The 21,316-nt window shown below is 41.8% G+C and overlaps 1 protein-coding gene across 4 annotated transcripts in view; it reads right to left on the bottom strand.

Moving 5' to 3' along the window:
• Window positions 1–21,316, bottom strand: part of CREB5 (cAMP responsive element binding protein 5) — a 410,198-nt gene that overhangs the window by 13,351 nt on the left and 375,531 nt on the right. For all 4 annotated transcript variants that reach the window (XM_047695012.1, XM_047695011.1, XM_047695013.1 and 1 more), the window contains 2 exons: window positions 4,561–4,884; window positions 257–484 (listed from right to left, as the gene is read on the bottom strand). In XM_047695012.1, coding sequence (XP_047550968.1) covers window positions 257–484; window positions 4,561–4,884 — 552 coding nt within the window. The remainder of the gene's footprint in view (window positions 1–256; window positions 485–4,560; window positions 4,885–21,316) is intronic.

The following is a 21,316-nucleotide window of genomic DNA, read 5'->3' as shown; positions in this document are numbered from 1 at the left end:
AGTGCTCTCAGCCCTATAACTCAGCTGAGCAGGCTCTCCCTCCTCAGAGCTTTGTAGACAGGCTAGGTTAAAACTGAACACTTATTTTGTTTTGTACAGGGTCTTAGAGTGAATAAACCTTGGGGAGTAAGTGCAGTTGCTCTGTGGGCGAATGTGAGGTAGTACTGCTTAGGTCAACAAGTGCCCGCCAGCAGGCAGGAAATGCCAACCATACACAGGGCCTTTGAGTCCCGAGAAAAGAGACAGTGGCCTGCACCTGAAGCTGCATGTTTGTCTGGGTGAGTTCTTCTGCTTTCTTTTCCAGTGACATCACCCAGACCTTCCTCTTCTGTCTGCAGCGGGTGGCAGCTGCCCGGTTCCGTTCCAGAAATTTCCTCCGCCTCTCGTCAGGATCCTCGTCCACTACCCTTCGCCGGCGGCCCCCTGTGGGCTGGGGCGGCTGTATTGTCTGGGTTGGCTGCATCTGTTGTGTCGCTGGTGAGACCTGCTGGGCACGGGGGCGGGGGTGGGGGCAGAGAAGGAACATGCTGGGTGAGAGAGGAAACCCAAGCTGATGTTGGAACACAAAGCACAGAGGGTCGGTTGCTTTAGTAAGCAGATCAAACTTGTTTTCTAAGAGCAAAGTCAACAGTGAAATCACGCTCATGAAAAGAAAAAGCATTGCCGAACTATCTTCTGTGATATTTTGGCAAGACGTAGAAACGACTTGTGAAACAGAGTCAAAGAGATTTTTCCCTGACAGGCATTTGGCTGAATCATGGCAGAGGAAACTTTTTTTTTTTTTCTGGTTTTTTTTCTTCTCCTTCAGATGTTAAACATGTTTTAGTTAAGGTCTGTTTTATAAAGGTTTAATGTGCCAACGCAGGGCTGCAGGTGAAAAGAGAGAGATCAGGATTATTGTCCTAATACTGCTGCATCTTCTGTCATCTGCAGAAAACTCCTTCTGGGCAGGCTGTGGGCTTCCATTCTCCTGGTGTTAAAACCGTGTTCCTAGAACACACCTCTGGGACATCATCATCACTGTGACTCCCACCAAAAGAACCCTCTGAAGCCCGGAAAGCAGCTGAAATCCTATTTTTTCCATTTCAGAGCTCTTAGCACAAAGGGCCTAGTTGGACCTGCAAATTCCAGGTGGGTCCATCTGCTCCTTGGAGCTCTGCCGGAGACAGGCTTTTCCAGGTGGCTAGAAGGGGGGCCTATGTGAGGGATGCCCAGAGCAGCCCTGAGTTCTGTAATACACCTTGTCTGTGCTGCAGGGAGAGATGGTTGGGAGTCACCATACACTTATATCGTAAGGAAACCCTAGCAGTGGCAAAGCACTGTATTAAAACTTTTTACTATACTCCTAGATTCCTTCTAAGAACTACAAAGGGCTCAGCAGTATCTAAAGTTTTGGAGACTCCTGCCCATACAGCTTTATGTCCCTTCATGAGGCCGACACATAGCACTGAGTGAAATTTCCACGACCGACTCTTTACGTGTCTGGACACCCAATGCCTTCCCTAATGCACCACACGCCTTTCCCCTTTCTTCGCTCTCAATAAAGGGTGGCTTTTTTTTTTTTCCTTCTCATTTCTCAGTCACTCAGACTTATGGCTGTAATATCTATAAAGTTGTTTTATAAGAGACATTTAACCTACAGAAATAGCCAAGAACAACAAAAAAGTGTTTAAAAGAAAGCGTAGCAACCTTTCCTACCACATTCTAATTCTGTGATTGAAATCAATCAGAATGATTGTAATTGTTCTAATCATGGCTACTAGTTGACATCAGCTGACTGAAAGTGATATATTTTAATCTTAAACTCTATCAAAGCAAATATGACTCACTGTAGAAGAATCAGGCTCAGGACTGAAGTTGGACTGCATCTTGGTCTTTTATTTAAACCAGAGACATTTTCTAAAATTGCTTATTGGTGATTCCTTTCCTCCCTATCACAGAGAAATAACACAATGAATTAACCGTTGACGGTCTTACTCACCAGAGTGGCTGGTGAAGATGTAATCCTTGTTACTGGCAAAGGTATAGCACTTGTCATTTCAGGTGCTAGGTGCTGAGCTAATGACCTCAAAGCAAAGCATTAGAAAGGAACCTGCAAACTTGCCTATTTTTGCCTATACATTTCGAGAATTCGTGATGTCTAATTGTCGGCACTGGACAAGATTCTTAAGTAGGTAAAACTGGGTTTGGCTCTCCATTGCCAAGGCCTCATATTTGATACTGTATTCTCCAACTCCAACTTTAACCAACCTCTATCTCTGACACTTGTCCTGTGCCTTTTCCCAACAGGGTAAGTTATGTGATGGTTACAGGCTCAGTACAGGTTCAGGTTTCAAAGTGGAGTTTGGATAAAAGGAATTTCTAGTGACTGAGGAGTGGCACCAGGACTTAGAAAGCACATCTGTACATGCAAGAGAATCCTAAGCAGCCAGGAGGAAGTGCAAATGCAACCCTAAGACCAGAATTTATGCCCCTGGTAATTATCGTTACTTATTTTTAAAATAGAATTCTGTTGGCATAGAGGCTCTGAAGTTTTGATTAAAAAATAACGATTTGTTATTTCATAAAGACAAATTTATTCCAAGTCATATTAGAATCTCAGTCGGGAGGGCCTTAATAAACTTCTGTTCCTTTAATCATGGTACGCTTAAGCAATATGACAAGATCTCTGTAATCAGCCAAGTTCATACAATTTAAGAGTGGCATTTTGAGTACTGTCTGAATGATCTTGTTCAAATTTTAACAAGAGTAACCTGTATTCTTTCTCTTTAGTATGGGATTAAAAAGCAACTGTTTGTGCAGCTAATTATAATAGCAATTAACTAATTGCATATACAATTGGCCGCTTACTGACTTGAAATGGAGGGCAATTGGCTAATTGGTAATTAGCTAATGAATGGCTTTTATATTCAACTAACGGTTAAACTTGTCTGTGAAGTAACTAGCTGACAAGGCAACCAAAGCTTGATGTTATCCTTTTCCTTAAAAAAAAAAAAAAAAAAAAGTACACATGTGAATTTATCTGCCTATCTTTGCACTTCTAGTTTTCTCTGTCCCTTCTAAAGGTCTCCATGTCCTACTATGACATTTGACTAAAAAGGTGCTTCGGGTGGCATTTTATTGATGAACCACTTGCTAAACATCTATCGTATTACTTCAGTTTGGAAATTAATCATGCCTAACATGTATTGATTCCTGTGTCAGGGGCTTTACAAACATTCTCTTAATACTCCTAAAAGTCTATGAGTTTTGTCTACCATTACCCCATTTTGCAAATGGACCATGGAAGCTCAGGGAGTTAGCTGACTGACCATAGTCACATAGCAAGTAAGGTGGGAAAAGAATTTACAGATTTCTCACTCCAAAGCCTGCACTCTTCCTCGCTATATAGAACTCCTCTAACTACCTTTGCAAAAGTCAGCTGACCTAATGAACAAGCTTATCTATTGAATAGATCAGAGAGTACTTGTGAATGACCCATTTTGTGGGTGGCCGTCCAAGTTTGGTGTGTAATAAAGGAGAGGGTTCTAAAGGTCCCAAACTACCTTGGGAGAGGTCTGGAGGCAGACGATGGAAGAGATGGTGAATAAGTGTTATTTGGCGATTCCAAGCTCCCAACACCACTCTGACCCAACTGGTTGGAACCTGGCAGTGTGGAATGGGTGGAGGGGAATGACAAAGGTCATCCTGCTTGAAGATCCAAAGTATCTAGGGCCAGCCCTAGACATGCCCTTCCTCCACTTACTAAAACTTACTCGGATACATGGACCCGCCTCTCTTCTTGGGCTGGGTGACATAACGTCTGCCTGGTCCCCCAACCCTCTTTCAGTTGCGTCTAAATGCTGGCTTTCTTTCTAGCCACTTCTGGTGACTCTCCACCCCTGGGATTTGGCCTTTCTCTAGAACCAATCATCTACAGAGTTTGGCTCTCTGTCGGCTCCCTCCAACGCATTTCACACTAGGTGGCATGAGTCACCTCTCTTCCTCATTTACCCAGCACCTTATGCCCTATCATCCATTACCCAGCTTCTTTGTCTGCCTAGAACTGTTGTTCTTTAGCTTTTTAGCATTTGGTTTTATCCAGAAGACTGTCCATTGTATTTAACTTCCATTTTAGAGGTGTCAAATTGAGTTTTTACATTAGAAAGCACTGCAGTTAAAAACATGGCTAGGATTAACTTATTTTCCTCATTCTTTATTCACATCTTTCTTCAGATGCTTCAGTTTTTCCTAATCCTTCCATCAGTATTACTTTTTTTAGAGTTACCTTTGTAACTCACTGCAAAAACAAAAACAAAAACAAAAACAAAAAACAGATTTTGGAGAACTTGAAGCTTACATTTGCCCCCAGGGACTAGAACTAGTATTTACCGTATTATTTCTAGAAACTAGGATCTGGGAGGGCCTTACAGGTCATCATTACCTCCTAAGAAAGAACAGCGCTCCCGCAAGTGTCAGACAGAACACCCAAGCTCGTCAAACCACCTTGCTGCCAAAGGGCCCCGCATCAGAGCTTGCACTGATAACAACAAGAGGGAAAGAGATCATAAAAGGCTCTACCTGTGCTTGGTTGCCGGAGTGCAGGGGTGGGTGTGGCGAGGTCTGGTGATGTGCAGGGTGCGCGTGGAGGTGGGAGTGGGAGTGATGATGTGGGTGGTTCTGCTGGTGATGGGGTTGAGGGTGAGGGTGGTGGGCTGGGTGCTGGTGCTGGTGTGGGTACGGGTGATGGGCTGGCAGTGTCTGGTGCTGATGCGGGTGTGAGTGCATGTGATGGTGTGGCGTCTGGTCCTGCCGGGAGCCCATCATTTCCATCATGTGTCCCATGGTGTTCATATTCCCATTGGACATGGCAGCAGGGTGGTGAGTCAACGCGGCCTTCAACCTCTGAAACAGAACAAAACAAGAGGGGACAACTGAGGTCAGTCGTGTACAGAAGATTGATTTTGAATCAAAAGGACTCCTATTTTCAATTCCATGTTATGGTGCTCCTGCTAGTAATAATAATGCTAACATTTGTTTACTGGTTGGTGGTATGACTTTTATATTAATTTCAAGTTTTCATCTATATTTTAGTAGGTAGGAGGGTCAATGTCCGCTGGAAATGTTAATTCAGCTGTCATAGCAGAGAAGCAGGATACCCTGTCAAGATTTAGACAGTCTACTAAAAGGTATTTCACACTAATTTCCTACTATCGATTATCATCATATCCTGTCAGTAGCTGAATATAAGCATAAACCAAATAAAACCATTTAATATGATAACGCCACTGAACAAACGGCTCATCTGATACAGCACTGTATTTTGTAAGGCTCACAAGAATGAAAGACTTCTTCCTCTCAAAAGACTTCTTGAGTACAAAGAGGAAATAACTTCAAATTTCAGAATACAGGGATAGTACTGATGTTATTTTGGGCTTTAAATTAGATTCATGATCTATAACTTTTGGAGGCAGTAGGTAGGTCTTCTCCATTTGTTTTCATGAGATCTCTCAAAGTCTTTCCTGATAACCTAATTTTTCTCATGCAGTAACTTCTTATTTTGGGAAGGAAATGAGGGACATGGAAAGATTTGGAGGATTGCATTCTAGAGCTTCTTTGATGGCCATATCATTGGGCATATTTCTAACCCCACAGCATTATCCATTAACAAGCACACAGACGTGCACACAAATGACTTCTACCTGAATCTAAAGTTGGGATCAGCAAACCTTTTCTAGAAAAAGTCAGATAGTAAATATTTTTACCATGGCACGCCTTATGCTCTCTGTCACAATTACTGAATTCTGCTCTTTTGGGGCAAAAGCATCCGTAGACAGTGTGTAAATGAATGAGCATGCTGTATTCTAACACAACTTTATTCAGGGACAGGAAGTTTGAATCCCATATAATTTCCACATGACATGAAATGCTATTCTACTTTTGATTTTTCATCACTTAAAAATGTAAAAACCATTTTTAGCTCAGACGCTTTGCAAAATTAGGCAGCGGGCCAGATTTGGCCCATGGGCCATAGTTTGTTGGCCCCGATTTAAAGAATCAGTTGGTAATCAGCTTAGTCACAGTTTCTTCAAAATTGCCTTTTCTTGTACACAGGCAATTATCATCATATCCTGAGGGGCACAATGTGCTAAGTACTGTATAATACAGTTATTCCTTGGAAACGTATCTTCTACAGTGATGTTAGTCTGGTTGGCAAGCTCACGCTGGCTCCATGAAATATTTGCTAGGGGACTCAAAGTTCTCTCCAGATTTGTATTCTTATCTAATTAACAACAGTGGTGTACGATCACTGCAGAAAGGAAGAGTTGTATTTAAATGAGGGTCAAAGCAACCATGCTCCAGCCCTGTATAATATTAATGATTCTCGACTGGGTAGAGTAAGCTATTGATGAATACCAACTGAATTCATCAAAATCTTTAGTTAAACACAAAGAACCTCCATGTGTGTGTTTTTTAAGACTTCATTTATTTACTTGAGAGACAGAGGCAGAGATAGTGAGAGAAAAAGCACAAGTGGGGAATAGAGGGAGAAGCAGGCTCCCCACTGAGGAGGGAGCCCAAAGCAGGACTGGATCCCAGGACCCTGGGATCATGACCCGAGTCAAAAGCAGATGCATAACCAACTGAGCCACCCAGGTGCCCCAAGAACCTCCACTTGAAAAATAAAATAAAAGGGAGGGTAGTATGTGACAGACTTTATCCTAATATTGGATAATCATTGAAAACGTTTCCTACATCCAGATTCAGTGACCAGTAAGCCTACTTGCTTCCTCTTTCATGAGTATCAGCTCCTGACCTTCATCGTAGTAATCCTGTAGAAGTTAAGCTTCCTGAATCCCTGGGAAAGATTAGACGCTGGGTATTGTGTTTACTGCTACACAGAAAAGTGAACTCATACTCCTCAACTCGTTTTTGAAATGATTTCATTATTTTTATAAAAACGCTTGTTACAAAAATTTAAGCAATGGTTGAAAGTAAAGTCAGCAACCAATGAACCAAACACACTGTTTATATTTGGTGGCTGAATGGCATTTTTCTACATGCATATGTAGAGGTGGAGGAATAAGGAGAATAATTTCATCACAGGGGGATAGTAATAGCATGGAACTTAGATTCTTCTTTGAATATAACATAAGCAAAAGAAGTAAATAAAATAAAATGAATTGTTGGACTTTAGATATGTGCTTCTCTAGCCCAAGAAAAAAGTTTCCAAATGAGATCTCCAAACTTAAGGGTGAAGAAAATTATGGAAAAGATTATAATGAAATCACTGTTGTTGTTTTGTTTTTGTTTTTGTTTTTTGAAATTGGGTAGTGTTGATAAATTTTCTCAACTATTTTTTGCAGTTTCATTATTATGAAAACATATAGCTCTGTAGTAAAAAAAAATCAACTATTATAAGAATATGGGGTGAAAGACTAAAGGCATCTGCCTACTCTTTTCCTGCTAAACACCAATTCCAAGTAATTTGCCTTTGTTCTCCTTAGCAATAGATCTTTGACACCTTTCTATATGAGTAAAACCAGCTAATAACCATGGCTGGCATTACTCAAGCACTTGCCGCACGCCACTCCTCAGTCTCCCCTAATCCTTAGAACAATCCTGCAAGGCTAAAAGAGAGACTAAGCCACCTGCCCAAGCTCACACACCACTAGAGAGATCTGTAGAGGCATGCTACCTCCAGAGCCTATTCTCTAAACCAAGAAAGAAGGTGCCAGAAGGCACACCATGCACACTTGCCAAAAACAGTTATGAACTATTTTATGCCACCTCCTCATCATCCAAAGAAAGGCAGAAAGAAGAGATAGGTCTATGATAAAATGAAAAGACAAGATGCCATTGCTGCGTGGTCCAGTGCATGGTTACTCAAACACACAATGAAGATCCAGATACACTCTTTCTGAAACTTGGCAGACAGAAGCGCGAATATAAGAATTTTCAGGAAGCTCCAGTGCAGCAAAGGATCCTGGGCTTAGGGGATCACCTCCTCTGTTATATTTGTGAAGAATGGATACTTGTATTTCCCCCCTCCCACTCGCCCTCCCCCAACTCTGATAAAGTCCATGTGTCCCTTCTTTCTGTCCCCACTTCCTCCTCACCTTTGGGTTTATGACCCTTTTGTCTTTCTAATGTTCAGAAGACAATGTGGCATCTGCACAGACACTGAGGGGTGTGGCCCTGCCTTCCCATCAGCCTTTGCTCTTCCCACGCAGTCCCACAGGACTTTGCATTTGATAGTCTTCTTGCCTAAAATGTTCTTTCCCTTTCTTCAGACATTTTATTTTTATTTTTTAGAATAATTATTTATTTTAGGGAGAAAGCGAGAGAGTGCAGGTGAGTGGGGGGAGGGGCAGAGGGAGAGAATCTTCAAGCAGACTCCCCCCCGCCCCCCGCTGCCCTGCCCAGAGCCTCAGGTGGGGGCTCCCAACCCCGACCCATGAGATCACAACTTGAGACCAAAGAGTCGGATGCTCAACGGACTGTGCCACCCAGGTCCCCCCTTCAGATATTTTATAGCTCTTAGCTCTGGTTCCTTCTTAGTAAAATTCTCCCCGGTCTCCTGGTCAAAATCAATTCCTATTATTGCATGGTCCCAGTAGGGTCATATTCCTCTTCTAATTTCAGTCTGTAGTTATGATTTTAATATGATTTTTAATTAATTAATATGGTTATTCAATTCATATCCATCAACCATTCCAGACTGTAAGCTTCATGAGAGCAGGACCCACCTTGGATTTTGCGCAGCTGTTAAAGTGGCAGCTTTAGCACAGACCTAGTATGTAGTAGGCACTAAATTTATAGTTTGGTAATGAAAGTAAAGATGAACGAAGAGTAGATGAATGAATGAATGAATAAAAGAAACTTCTGAGGCTCATGAGGATGCATTTTCATCTTGGATCACTGCAGGTGCTATTTGTCTGGGAGGATGACTCCATCAGTCAACCAAAGTCGGCAGAAAAGACTACAGAAGTCATGCAGGCAGACAGGCAGTAGAAATACTGTCAAGAGAGCTTCCTGCTCCACACCTGGCCTGCCCTCCCAAAAATGGTAAAGGAAAAAAACGTAAAGAAACAAAAGGAATGTGGCTTAACTTTCTCTTGATATCCTTTTCTGAAAAAGTGGTATGGAAAATTGAAAAGCGGTTTAGTCGTGGGTCACTATGTTATCCCTTCAATCCTACAAACAACTTTCTCACCTTAAATTAGGAGCAAATGGAGCCTGACCAATAAATGCTCTGCACCAGATCTTCATCTCAAATAATTAGCTTATCCTGATAAGGGAAATTCCCTGATGGCCTCAAGTCCATTGTTGCATATTTCACGCCAAGACGATAATACTAATACAGCTTATAACATTCCATTTAACTATTTATTCCCTCAACAAATATTGATGGAGCTTCTACCATGTGCCAGGCACTGCATTAGGCATGTTGTTATTTGCCACTACCGGAAGGAAATGGAAGATAAAACCAAAGCTTTCTCAGCACTGGGGAGAAAACACGCACACTTTGGCGAGGAAATGATTTTCAAGCACCCCTTAGAGAACCTCAGGCCTTGGGGTTGAGCCCACCATCCGATGTCGTCTTTGAAGGAAAGCAGTGCCACTAAATGGTTATTGGGGCACTTCTGAAAGTCCTAAAGAACCTACTTGGTTCCCTGTATCCTCGTGCCATCATGAATCATTGCAGGGTAAATCATCACAGTATACCAAATAAAGAGATTTGTACCCCACTCTTTCAGGGATGATGAATGACCATTAAATGAGTCCAAGCTGTATTTTGCAGAATGGTTTTTCTTTTTGAAGCTGAACTGTGTCTTGTTTTAAATAACATTCTACCTAATGCCAAGAAATGGAAAGGGAGAGAGAGGAAAATTAATGAGCAAATAAACATATATTTTTCAGCTATAAAAACCAGGCTCTTACTGAGGTGTGGCTGCAAGAGAGAAAAAATGATTCTGTTTACTTTCTCTCATCCTCTACCACATCCATTTATTTGAGAGAGCAAATCAGGAGAGACAGCGAGAAAAGCCTGACACAGCTGGTTTCAGTCAATAAGGGTCATTTTCCTTCGGTCTGTGTATTTTACAAGATCCTTGTTCACTGTTCCCGATGGGAGAGTGGTGGGCCCGCTGCCCAGGATTGAGTCCTGTTCAGAAACTGGCTATGGACCTTGTCCCCGTCCCCAATCCTGGTTCTGCCCTGCCACAGGGGCTCGACCATGCCCCCCTGCCCCCACCAAATCTCTGGCCCCGGGTGGTTGGCAGTGTTACACACCTGGAGAAGCCCAGGTACATGAGCACGTCATTACCGCCACTGGTTGCCTGCATGCGGGCCTGCGTGAGCACACACGCACGTGACACACCCACCCACACCCACCACAGGCAATTTATCTCCCATTAACAACTCGCTCTTGCCAATTAGAAACATTTGTGGAACTGTAAAAACATTTCTCCTCCATCTTCAGCGCAGCCGATTGCTTATGTTTTACAGACTCTGAAAGCCAAGCCGAATTAAACATTATTTGAAATTCAGCTGGGTGGGGGTGGGGAAGGTTGGAACATTCTTTGGAGAAAGGTTTTCATTAAAAACGGCTGTTGGGTTTTGTTCCAGAAAAAAATGTGATAACATCAAAATGTAGTGTTGCGGAGTTGACCACAAGTAAGAGCCTATCTGTATAAAAAGGGCAAAATCCATATTCGTATTTCCTTTCGAACACAGGATAATTGCCATCAGCGGCCTCCCCAAGGTATTGCTTGAAATGTAATTTTTTTCTTTCTCTTCCCCAAACATAACTAATCAGGTAGGACGGTCAACACAGGCTTCTGAATGGTCCACATGGTCACTGGAATGAGCCCGTGTGCCTTCACCAGAGGGGTGCTTTGGAGTGTCAGTGACTTGTTCTAGGTGTCAAGGATTTCTGATTTTAAGTCTCTGAATTAGTAACAAACTAAAACAAAAACAACAGAATCAAAAAACAAAACCTGATATTTATCTACTGAATTTTATGACTATTACATGGCCAGGTGGGATTCCCCAGTGCTTCCCAAACTTGAGGAGAGATAGGGATGGGCAGAAAGAGACCAGTCATATAATGCCACACACCAGGCACATAAACTTTGAGCTTTATTTTGCCAAGACAGAAATACTTCTTCTTCTTCTTCTTTTTTTTTTTTTTTAAGATTTATTTATTTCAGAGAGAAAGAGTGAGTGCTAGCAGGGGGAGGGGCAGTGGGAGACAGAGAGAATCCCCAAGCAGACTCCCAGCTAAGTGCAGAGTCTGATATAAGGATCTGTGATCTACATCTGAGCTGAAATCAAGAGCCAGCCATTCACCTGACTGACCCACCCAGGTGCACCTAGAAATAGTTTTAATGCCCAGATTCACACCTGGGCATCAAGATATCCATTGGAAAAGATCCTATAACTCTGATAGCATCATGGATCTTAAAATCCACATTTATTTCAGGATCATCGTTGAGATAATTAACTAAAATTATACCTGGATTAATTGCTTAGAATAAAATACCTTTCTTTTCAAAACTTTCATAATGTAACTCAGTGGTTTATTTAGCTCTGATGGTTTCATAATTTAAGTATTGATCTGCTTTAGGTTTGGTTTGGAGAATAAGTTTCAAATAAGGCTACCAGGTTGGAAGGAGAGATGATTTGGGAAGGGCAAGATGTTAGAAAGTCAAGAAGGAAAAAATATTCATACTTTTTGTCATGTTGTCACTAAAAAATATTAACCCTAAAGATATTAGAGATAATGTAATTACTAAAACAAACAAACAAACAAAAAACCCCACACAAATGTATTATAAATCAACAGTACACTGGAAAATGATGGAAGGACATCTCACAAATAAGAATGAGACCTCATTGAGAGACTATGGACTCTGAAAAACGATCTGAGAATTTTGAAGGGGTGGGGGGTGGGAGGTTGGGGGCACCAGGTGGTGGGTATTGTAGAGGGCACAGATTGCATGGAGCACTGGGTGTGGTGCAAAAATAATGAATATTGTTATGCTGAAAAAATAAAAAAATTTAAAAAAAATTAAAAAATTTAAAAAAAAAAGAATGAGACCTCAGAAAAATAGAACTTCATCAGTTTTAATGAAAGCAAGGAAAAGATTTGGTGTTTGATTTCACTCTCCCATTTTCCACTTGTGGATATAACTTGTAAAATGAGGAAAAGCAGACCTAAGTGCTAGGTGATATGTTAAACTGTGGTGGTTAAAAAGCCAACCAAGCCCCAGAGAGAAATCTTAGCAATTTCCCTGCCAGCCTTTTTCCTATTAATATCCAAATCATATATCAATTACAGTTCTGCAAGAGGGAGCCTTTGAAGATTCTTATTAAATGAAGAAGTTAATGAAGGCACATTTATAGAATTATTTTATTTCGGATACCACTTCCCTGCATCTCTTTGACTCAGTGGCTGCCTTTTATAAATCAGCAGGATGGTGAGCATTTTAAGAGGCTGTACGTTTTAGTGAATTTCAGAACAAACTGATGTTCTGAGAGCCGGCGCTAGTGTTAATTCTGCTACAAGACAGCTTTCAGTCCTTTAGGTAAGTAAACCACTTCAGCTCTGCGTGCCTTAATCTACCCAACAAATGAGGACAGAATCCAGAGCTCCCAGTCCCATCAGAGGAAGAATCTGAGTTGAAGTCTCTGTGAGGTAGGAATCTGCTGGAGAAGTGAGTTGCATGGATGTCTAGAATAACAAAAGAAACTCATTGTTTCAGAGGATTTCAAAAGAACAGAAGCCTTGGAGTGAGAAGTCTTGGTTTCGAAGCATGGCTTCTCCACCTAGGGGAGTCACCCTGAGTTTCAAAGTCCTCCTCCAGGAAATTCATATACATCATGGGATAAGAAAACATATAAACCAGGCACCTGGGTGGCTCAGTCGGTTAAGCGTCTGCCTTCAGCTCAGGTCATGATCCCAGGGTCCTGGCATCGAGCCCAGCGGGGGGCTCCTTGCTCAGCGGGGAGTCTGCTTCTCTCTCTCCTTCTGCCCCTCTGCCCTGCTCATGCTCTCTCACATGCACATGTACACACACACACACACACACACACTCTCTCTCTCTCTCTCTCTCAAATTAATCTTAAAAAAAAAAAAGAAAATGTATAAACCATAAACCATAAGGACATATGGGATAATTAGTGGAACAGAGTGGAGTTGTCTTCTAGGTGGTACAACCAGCTTCTGATGAAAAATAACAAAATAAGATATTTAAAAATATTTTTTTCCTTAACATTAAACTATGTTTTACTCTCAACTTTAAAAATTCATAGTAAAGCATAATAGAATATTAATCACCTATGAAAAGGAATGAAGTACTGATACATGCTACAGCAAGGATGAATCTTAAAAACATTATGTTTAATAAAAGAAGCCAGACACAGAGGGTCGTATCTCATATGATTCAATTTAAACAAAATGCCTAGAATAGGTAAATCCACAGAGAGAAAACAGATAAGTGGTTGCCAGGGCTTGGGAGGAGGGGAGAATGAGGAGTGACTGCATAATGAGTACGGGTTTTCTTTTGGGGCCAAGAGATTGTCCTGGAACTAGGTAAAGGTGGTGATTTCGAAATATTTTGAATGTACTAAATGCTCCTGAAATGTACACTTTACAAATTCATGGTTATATGATTTTATATGACTAGGATGTCAATTAAATTATTTTAAAAATAAAGCAGAGCAAGAATCTCATCTTTTAACAAGGTGCCAATAGAAACTCTTGACTTGGTCTGAGAATTACTAATACCCACTTTGATGTCACCTTAAGTAAAACGCTGTATTGTGAATAATAAAAGGCAAAAAGATATTTTGCCCTAGAATGGCTACAGTCAATTCCAGATTTTTTGTCTATGTCTCAGGGAATTTGACTCCTCTGCAAAGACATTGGCACCCTCTTTTCCCTACAGCTCTGTCATCTTCTAGCTGGCTTCAAACTAAAGAGAAAATGCAGAAGCCATAGCCACCAACTGTGTATGGTTCAAAGCTGTTAGAGAGTATTAAATACAAAAAGAAAGATTTTGGCAGACTGGCATCAAGGAGTCTAAAGAGAGAAATTGAACAGGGATCAGGGTAACATCTTCTGCTCGGTTAACAAAAACCAAACCAAACCAAACACACAAAACCCCAGTACTGTCCAAAGGCAAGTTAGTGGAATAACAGAGGGTGCAGGAATTTCATGCGAATTTATAAAGCACCATTATGTAATGCACACGTCAAAATAGCTGATGTGACTTTCAGTTGCATCAATGAAACTAGACTGCAGAACATAATGTAAGAGAGTGAGAGTCCTGTCTGTTCACCTCTGCAGGGGCCATGAAGTACACCATACAAACCCATGTCCCTGCATCCCTTCCCCCTCTTCCAAAGATCTCAGCATTATGTCTGATAGGTATTGGATTTTCTCCATATTCCAATTCTCAACTGGTAGACATACATGCAGTTACCATTCTTCCCTCTGTAATAACACTGCGATGAACATTCTTATATCCACACATCGTGGCATGTTTACCTATTTTGAAAAAGTGTTCATTAAAAAAAAAATACAATGAATTGATCAATCCAGTTGGGTCTAGCTTCTGGGTAGAGGTGATAGTGATGATGATGGTGGTAGTGTGTGTGTGTGTGTGTGTGTGTGCATGTGTGCTCATGCAAGGAATGGGGGTTGGGGGTCTGTTAACAGAGAGCTAAGAGGAAAGCAAGTGGGGACACCTGTCAAATATCAGCTCTAGTTAAAGAGCCTTTTTTTGGGTCTTATTTTCGTATTCGACCCATACCCCCATACCTAGGTGAGATATTGCCTTATTATAGTTTTAGGGTTCCTTGCTCCTTTCAGGTCACTGAGCTCCGTAAGCACTATGGGATGACCTTGGGTACAAACTTGGCTCTAGTAGATATTACAGCCTCTTGGCTGGTTTCCCTGGCAATTTTAAAGGTGCTGAATACACAGTGGGCTTAGAATAAATATTTGTTGATTGCCTGCCTGCCTGCCGCCCGCAAGTCTCCAGGAGTAGTGCCTAACCATGGAATGTCTTTGAAGCACTGGCCTATAATTTTCTCCATAGAAAGAACACCTTCTGGTGGTGGTTGCAGGGAGAATAATGCCCTTTGTCTTGCTAGCAAACACTGCTCACCCCCAAAAACCCAGCACCTGCAAGCCTGGGTAATTTTAGGTGAGGGCTTATTTCCAGCTTTTATGGAAGAAGAAAGTTCTATTGGAAAAAAGTAATCCTTTGTTATTTTATTTTGGACGAGCTTTTAATCAGAAACATAGGCAGTAACATATGTTAGAAAAATATATATGAAACATAGAACTTTGCATTTGTAATTTGCTATGGAAAATCCATGCTAAGGGAACATTAAGTTTGGGATTTTAATTGTACAGGAGTCAAGAGAACTCAGAGTTCAAGTTCCCATGGAAAGCAAGCTTCACTCCCTATATGCATCTCAGGACCCTTCCTGAGTGGGATGACCTAATTATTTGGCAAAACGTGGTGCAATGAAGAGTGATAGAAAGGATTTCTCCTCACTGTGACACTTCCTATCATCCTAAGCAAGATGGACAGCGGTCAACACTTAGCTCCATAAACTGTATCCTTTTTAACGTACAGCAGTTCCTGGTGAGCCTCATGATGAATGATGTCACTGTAATGCCTGAGGAAGGAGGTCCAGATCTTGTGAATGTACTGCTTGGGTAGAGGCGCCACTCAGCACCACATCCCCGGGGCCCTCCGGTGGACCCTGACCCATGCCATTCTGAGGACAGCTGTGTTGAGTGGGCACTGTCCCGCTCACCTGTGCTCTACCGCCAAAGGACATCTCTCAGTAATTCAGATACTCGAACTTCTGTTTCTGAAAGTCTAACTAGAAGGCCTCCTAGGGATTCAAAAGACTTTCTCGGACACACCTCTGCCTCGTCCTGAAGAGACTTGTCCAAGAGAGCTGTTCCTCATTGTTGTCCTCTGGTTTCATTCCAGTTGTGGGAAGATGGCAAGATGTGCATTACTGTCTCTGTTAGAGACATAAGATGTCTAGCCAAGGGGACCACAAACTTATTATAATAAGAAGTCTCCAGGTGTTTCTCTCTAATTATGGGTAGTAGATTGTATGAAGTAAAAGGTGTCCTATCCCTTGGTATCTATATCCAAGTCCATCTAGCATGTTCTATATGTGTCCTGAGTTATCTTTCTCCTTGGTAAAATGGTAATGATATCTTCTGGTTCTCCAGGTCTCCTTTGCCTCCTGATCTGACCCCTGCCTGAGTACTCTAAAGTGTGTTAACACTGAAATGGGAAGAAGGGAGGAGGGAGAGGAATTGTGGACAGTGCGGGTAGAGAGGGAGATTGTAATAAACTCTGATTCTTAAAGTGTTGCTTAACTTCCTTTTTAGGCTTTGCAAATGTTAGTGGTCCATAGTCAAATCAACTTGTGGTAGTTACACTACACTGTTCAAGGAGAGTTCTAGGTCTGACTGTTAAAGATCTGGGTTATATAGTGGTCAACTCAGCAGCCCTTAGACCATACAACAGCACATCTCTAAACAGCCCCCAGGCTCTGAGCACATCAAGAATGAAACAAGATGAAACCAGAGTGGGGGACAAACCATAAGAGACCCTTAATCTCAGGAAACAACCTGAGGGTTGCTGGAGGGGAAGGGGTTGGATGGCTGGGTGATGGGCATTGGGGAGGGTATGTGTTGTGGTGAGTGCTGTGTGTTGTGTAAGACTGATGAATCACAGACCTGTACCCCTGAGAAAAATAATACATCATATGATTAAAAAAAAAAAAAAAAAGATCCTTGCTGCCACCTATGAGCTGCCTGGTCCTGCTGTGCGGAGAGGACCTGGAGATCCCTGTCAGACTCAAAATAAAGACGCATCATTGCTAACAAAAACTCCCACAGCACAATCTTTGGTGTTTTAGGCAAACCACACCAGGGTGAACAAAGCTGTGCTTGGGGAAGCCACAAAAAAACATCGACACCCTCCCCACCCCACCCCACCCCATGTGTTTACATTATAGGCAATTTCCAAGAGGAGCCATTTACAATTCCTGGAGAACCTGGCTACTGGTGTGTGTACAGAAAGTTAAGCATAAGGAGAGTTTGTGAATTTTGCCCTGATGATGGTGCCCTGATGATGGTGAATTTTGAAGATGATGGTGCAGAGCACTGCCAAACAAAAAGTAAGTAACAACTTGTTTCTGAGCTGATGTGCATCCAAATGATGTTCGTTCTCACATGTATTTTTAAAATTCCATTAATAGGGGCGCCTGGGTGGCTCAGTGGGTTGGGGCCTCTGCCTTCGACTTGGGTCATGATCTCAGGGTCCTGGGATCGAGCCCCACATCGGGCTCTCTGCTCAGCGGGGAGCCTGCTTCCGCCTCTCTCTCTGCCTGCCTCTCTGCCTACTTGTGATCTCTGTCAAGTAAATAAATAAAATCTTAAAAAAAAATTCCATTAATAACCACATATTGGAAAAAAAACAAACAAACAACAAAATAACCATGTATTGAAACATTTCCAGTATTCTATGCTGTTCTCTAGTTTTAGAGTTTTCTCTGAAGTTTTTCTTTTTTTGTTTCAGGAGGCCTGACCCACAGAGAACATGAATTGTTTGGCTCATTTTTGAGAGTGGAATCCCAGGCCCTTGAGAAGCTGCTTTTTTTATCTCTTTGTTTCTATTGTCTCCCTGGTGTACAACTCAATGAACCAGAGATTTAAATCTACCATTTTACTGCCTAAACACAACTAATGGGGGTGCTGGGAAGGGGAATATGGAACCACCTCTTTAAATCACATTGTTGGGGCACCTGGGTGGTTCAGTCTGTTGAATGTCTGCCTTCAGCTCGGGTCATGATCCCAGGGTCCTAGGATTGAGCCCCATGTTGGGCTTCCTGCAGGGAGCTTGCTTCTCCCTCTCCTGCTTCCTCTGCTTGTGTTCTCTTTCCCTGTCCCTCTCTGTCAAATAAATAAATAAAATCTTAAAAAAAAAATCACATTGTCACAACTGAGTACCATTCTGAAAATGCCAATTAGAAAGCTTTCTGGTGGATTAATTGAAAATGGCCTAATAATTTATCTTCTAACAAGTTTAAAATGCCATTTTCATGATCTGTCTTCTTTTTTGCTCAAGCAATTTCGTTTCTGGCTCCAAATTTCTCTTAAGCAACTGCTCACTAGGGGCTGACAGTACTATAGTAGCTTGCCCTAAGTCAGAACCTTCATTCCAGGGAGAGCAAAGCACTTTGTAGATAGGAAGCCTCCACGGCAGGTAGCAAAGATCACTCCCCATGTTCTGGAGATACAGGAAATTCCAGTGAAGACATGTTAAGTCCCCTGCTGAGAAGGCAGTGCAGAGAAAAGGATTTTTGTTTTAAGATTATGTTATATTGTTTTATTTTCTTGTAGATGTTAGAAGCTCTTTTTTAAAAATTTTAATTCCAGTATAGTTAACAGAGTGTTATATTAGTTTCAAGTGTACAGTATAGTGATTCAGCAATTCCATACATCACCCAGTGCTCATCATGACAAGTGCCCTCCTTAATCCCCATCACCTATTATCCCATCCCCCCACCCATCTCCCCTCTGGTAACCATCAAGAGCTTGTTTCTTTTTTTTTCCCCCTAAAGATTTTTTTTTTTTTTTTAATTTGACAGAGATCACAAGTAGGCAGAGAAGCAGGCAGAGAGAGACATGAGGAAACAGGCTCCCTGCTGAGCAGAGAGCCTGATGTGGGGCTCAATCCCAGGGCCCTGGGATCATGACCTGAGCTGAAGGCAGAGGCTTTAAACCCACTGAGCCACCCACACACCCCAAGAGCCTGTTTCTTGGAGGACCGGGGCTGCTCAGTCAATTACGCATCTGCCTCCATTCACCTATCAGTGGACACTTGGGCTGCTTCCATAATTTGGCTATTGTAAATAATGCTGCTATAAACACACCGGGATGCATGTATCCCTTTGAATTAGTGTTTTTGCCTTTTGGGGTATAAATAGAGAAGGGATTTGAACCTGATGCTCTTTGTGGTGCAACCTGACAGCTTGTCTGGTTAGAAGAAAGCTCACAACAATAAACGGCTATGGTGGAGAAGTCAAGAAGGAAGGAAAGAAGCAAAAGGACAGAGAGAAGGGAAGAAGATGTATAGAAGAATAGAAAGAGGGGAAGGAAGTCAGCTCTACCTGGAACTGGGAAACATGCTCTACCCAAGGGCTTCAATATTTCTATTTATTAATTTACAATGATAAGGCAGAATAATTGTAAAAGAGAAGTGAATATGACATTGAGTCAAAGTGTTTCAAACTCCAACAAGTTCAATTCCCTTTTTTAAAGAAGTGTCCATTCCACTCTCGTTTCCAGATAAATTCATCACCAAAGGGTATTACCAAGTGGTTTCTTCTTTTCACCATGTGCTAGTAAGACAGTCTGGATTTGATGTGGCAGGTAAGGAAGAAATTGCATCTCATAGGGTTGTTTTTATATGGGTAACATCATATATAGACACTTTCCCACTTCTGCGAGGTTTTCAAACCATGCGTGGTTAACCAGAGGCTAACAAAATGGTTAACCAAATGTGTCAACCGCTAAGCCAAGTGGAAATAGTGATGGCATTTGAAGCACTGGAGAGTTGTTCTCCCATTTTTGGGACACATTCCACCCAGCATCCAGCCCGACTTTCAGAACGGTGTCATGTTTGAGGAGCAGGTTTGGGGCTGTCGTCTTCACATGAGTGAAGCCCAGCCAACCAGGGGAAGGGCCGTCTACATTTATAGCCTACTTCTCCTTCAGAGCACATGTTGCAGCTCTGGGTATGAATTGAGACATTTTCTCCAGTGTGTCCACTGTAGGTGAGCTCACCACTCAGTTCTGGTCTGACTAACTGATGGGACCAAACCCATCAAGTGGGAATCTTTTTAAAGTAGGAGGTAGATTGTTTTTCTTGGTACCATTTCAGTGCCTGCTAGTTTTTCCTCTTTCTTTCTTTTCTTCTGCTCCAAAGTATCCTTTGATTTCCTTCCAAAACCCATTCACTACAGGAAGTATATCATTATTAAGCTTCCTTGGTGGGACACCCAATATCGTATACTTTGCCAAAGAGGACAACTGTCAATAGTCAAACACTAAACTTCTTACAGTTGGGTAATGTTATTTAGAGGAGGGCTATTTTTTTTTTAAATGCACTGCATTAATTTGTATTATTTAGCAGTTCAAAATTCTTTCTAGAAGTAAGAGGAATATGTACTAAAATCCATTGTAAAAAAAAAAAAAGAAAGAAATATTATACTCTTCTGTGACTGACCCCAACTAATTTTTCCTAAGGAGAAAACAAGGCTTTAAATCAGAATCCAACAAAAGTAAATACATCTAGGGACATGGGTGGCTCAGTGGGTTAAAGCCTCTGCCTTCAGCTCAGGTCATGATCCCAGGGTCCTGGGGTCGAGCCCCACATCGGGCTCTCTGTTCAGTGGGTAGCCTGCTTCCCCCTCTCTCTCTGCCTCCCTCTTTTAAAAAAAAAAAAAAAAAAAAAGTAAATACATCTAATTGCTTTTGTTCATTCTTTCAAAATCTGAAATTTGATCTGGGCATACAACATTTCTCCGCTTGGTGTTTTTGGATGGAAGAGTGGGGAGACACAGACAGAGGAAGAACGGATGGAAAAGGAACATGTCTTCATTCTTTTCAATCTCTTTTTTCATCCCAGATTAAAAATTTTTCACTGGTCTTAGTTTTTCATTTAAAGATAGAGTGTGTATCACAGGACAAAAATCAGGAACCCTAGGAGTATGTATTCATGATCCATGCTGATTACACCAGTATTTATTATTATTTTAATCTTTTTTTAAAAAGATTTTATTTATTTATTTGACAGACAGAGATCACAAGTAGGCAGAGAGGCAGGCAGAGAGACAGCAGGAAGCAGGCTCCCTGCTGAGCAAGAGCCTGATGCAGGGCTCGATCCCAGGACTTTGGGATCATGACCCGAGCCAAAGGCAGAGGCTTTAACCCACTGAGCCACCAGACGCTTCTTTGAATCCTAATTTTGGACCTTGTTTCAGATGCAGAGATAGAAGCACTGTCTTCCATTCTACTGCCCTTGACTTGTTTTTTATCTCAGAATTCAGATCTTTGTAATTCAGTTGGTAATTAATTTTAAGTACATTATCAAAAGGTTACCACGACCTTTCACCTGGTCCTAATAAGGTGTGGTGTTTCCAAAGCACTGGCCATTTGAATTGAGTGAACGGATCTGTTGGTAAGATTGACCTATTTTAAAATGGAGACACCCCCCAATGA

The sequence above is a fragment of the Lutra lutra genome, chromosome 11 (assembly GCF_902655055.1).
Source record: "Lutra lutra chromosome 11, mLutLut1.2, whole genome shotgun sequence".
Classification (NCBI taxonomy): domain Eukaryota; kingdom Metazoa; phylum Chordata; class Mammalia; order Carnivora; family Mustelidae; genus Lutra; species Lutra lutra.
The sequence above is the reverse complement of the archived record's forward strand: the minus strand, read 5'-3'. Positions and strand labels throughout refer to the sequence as shown.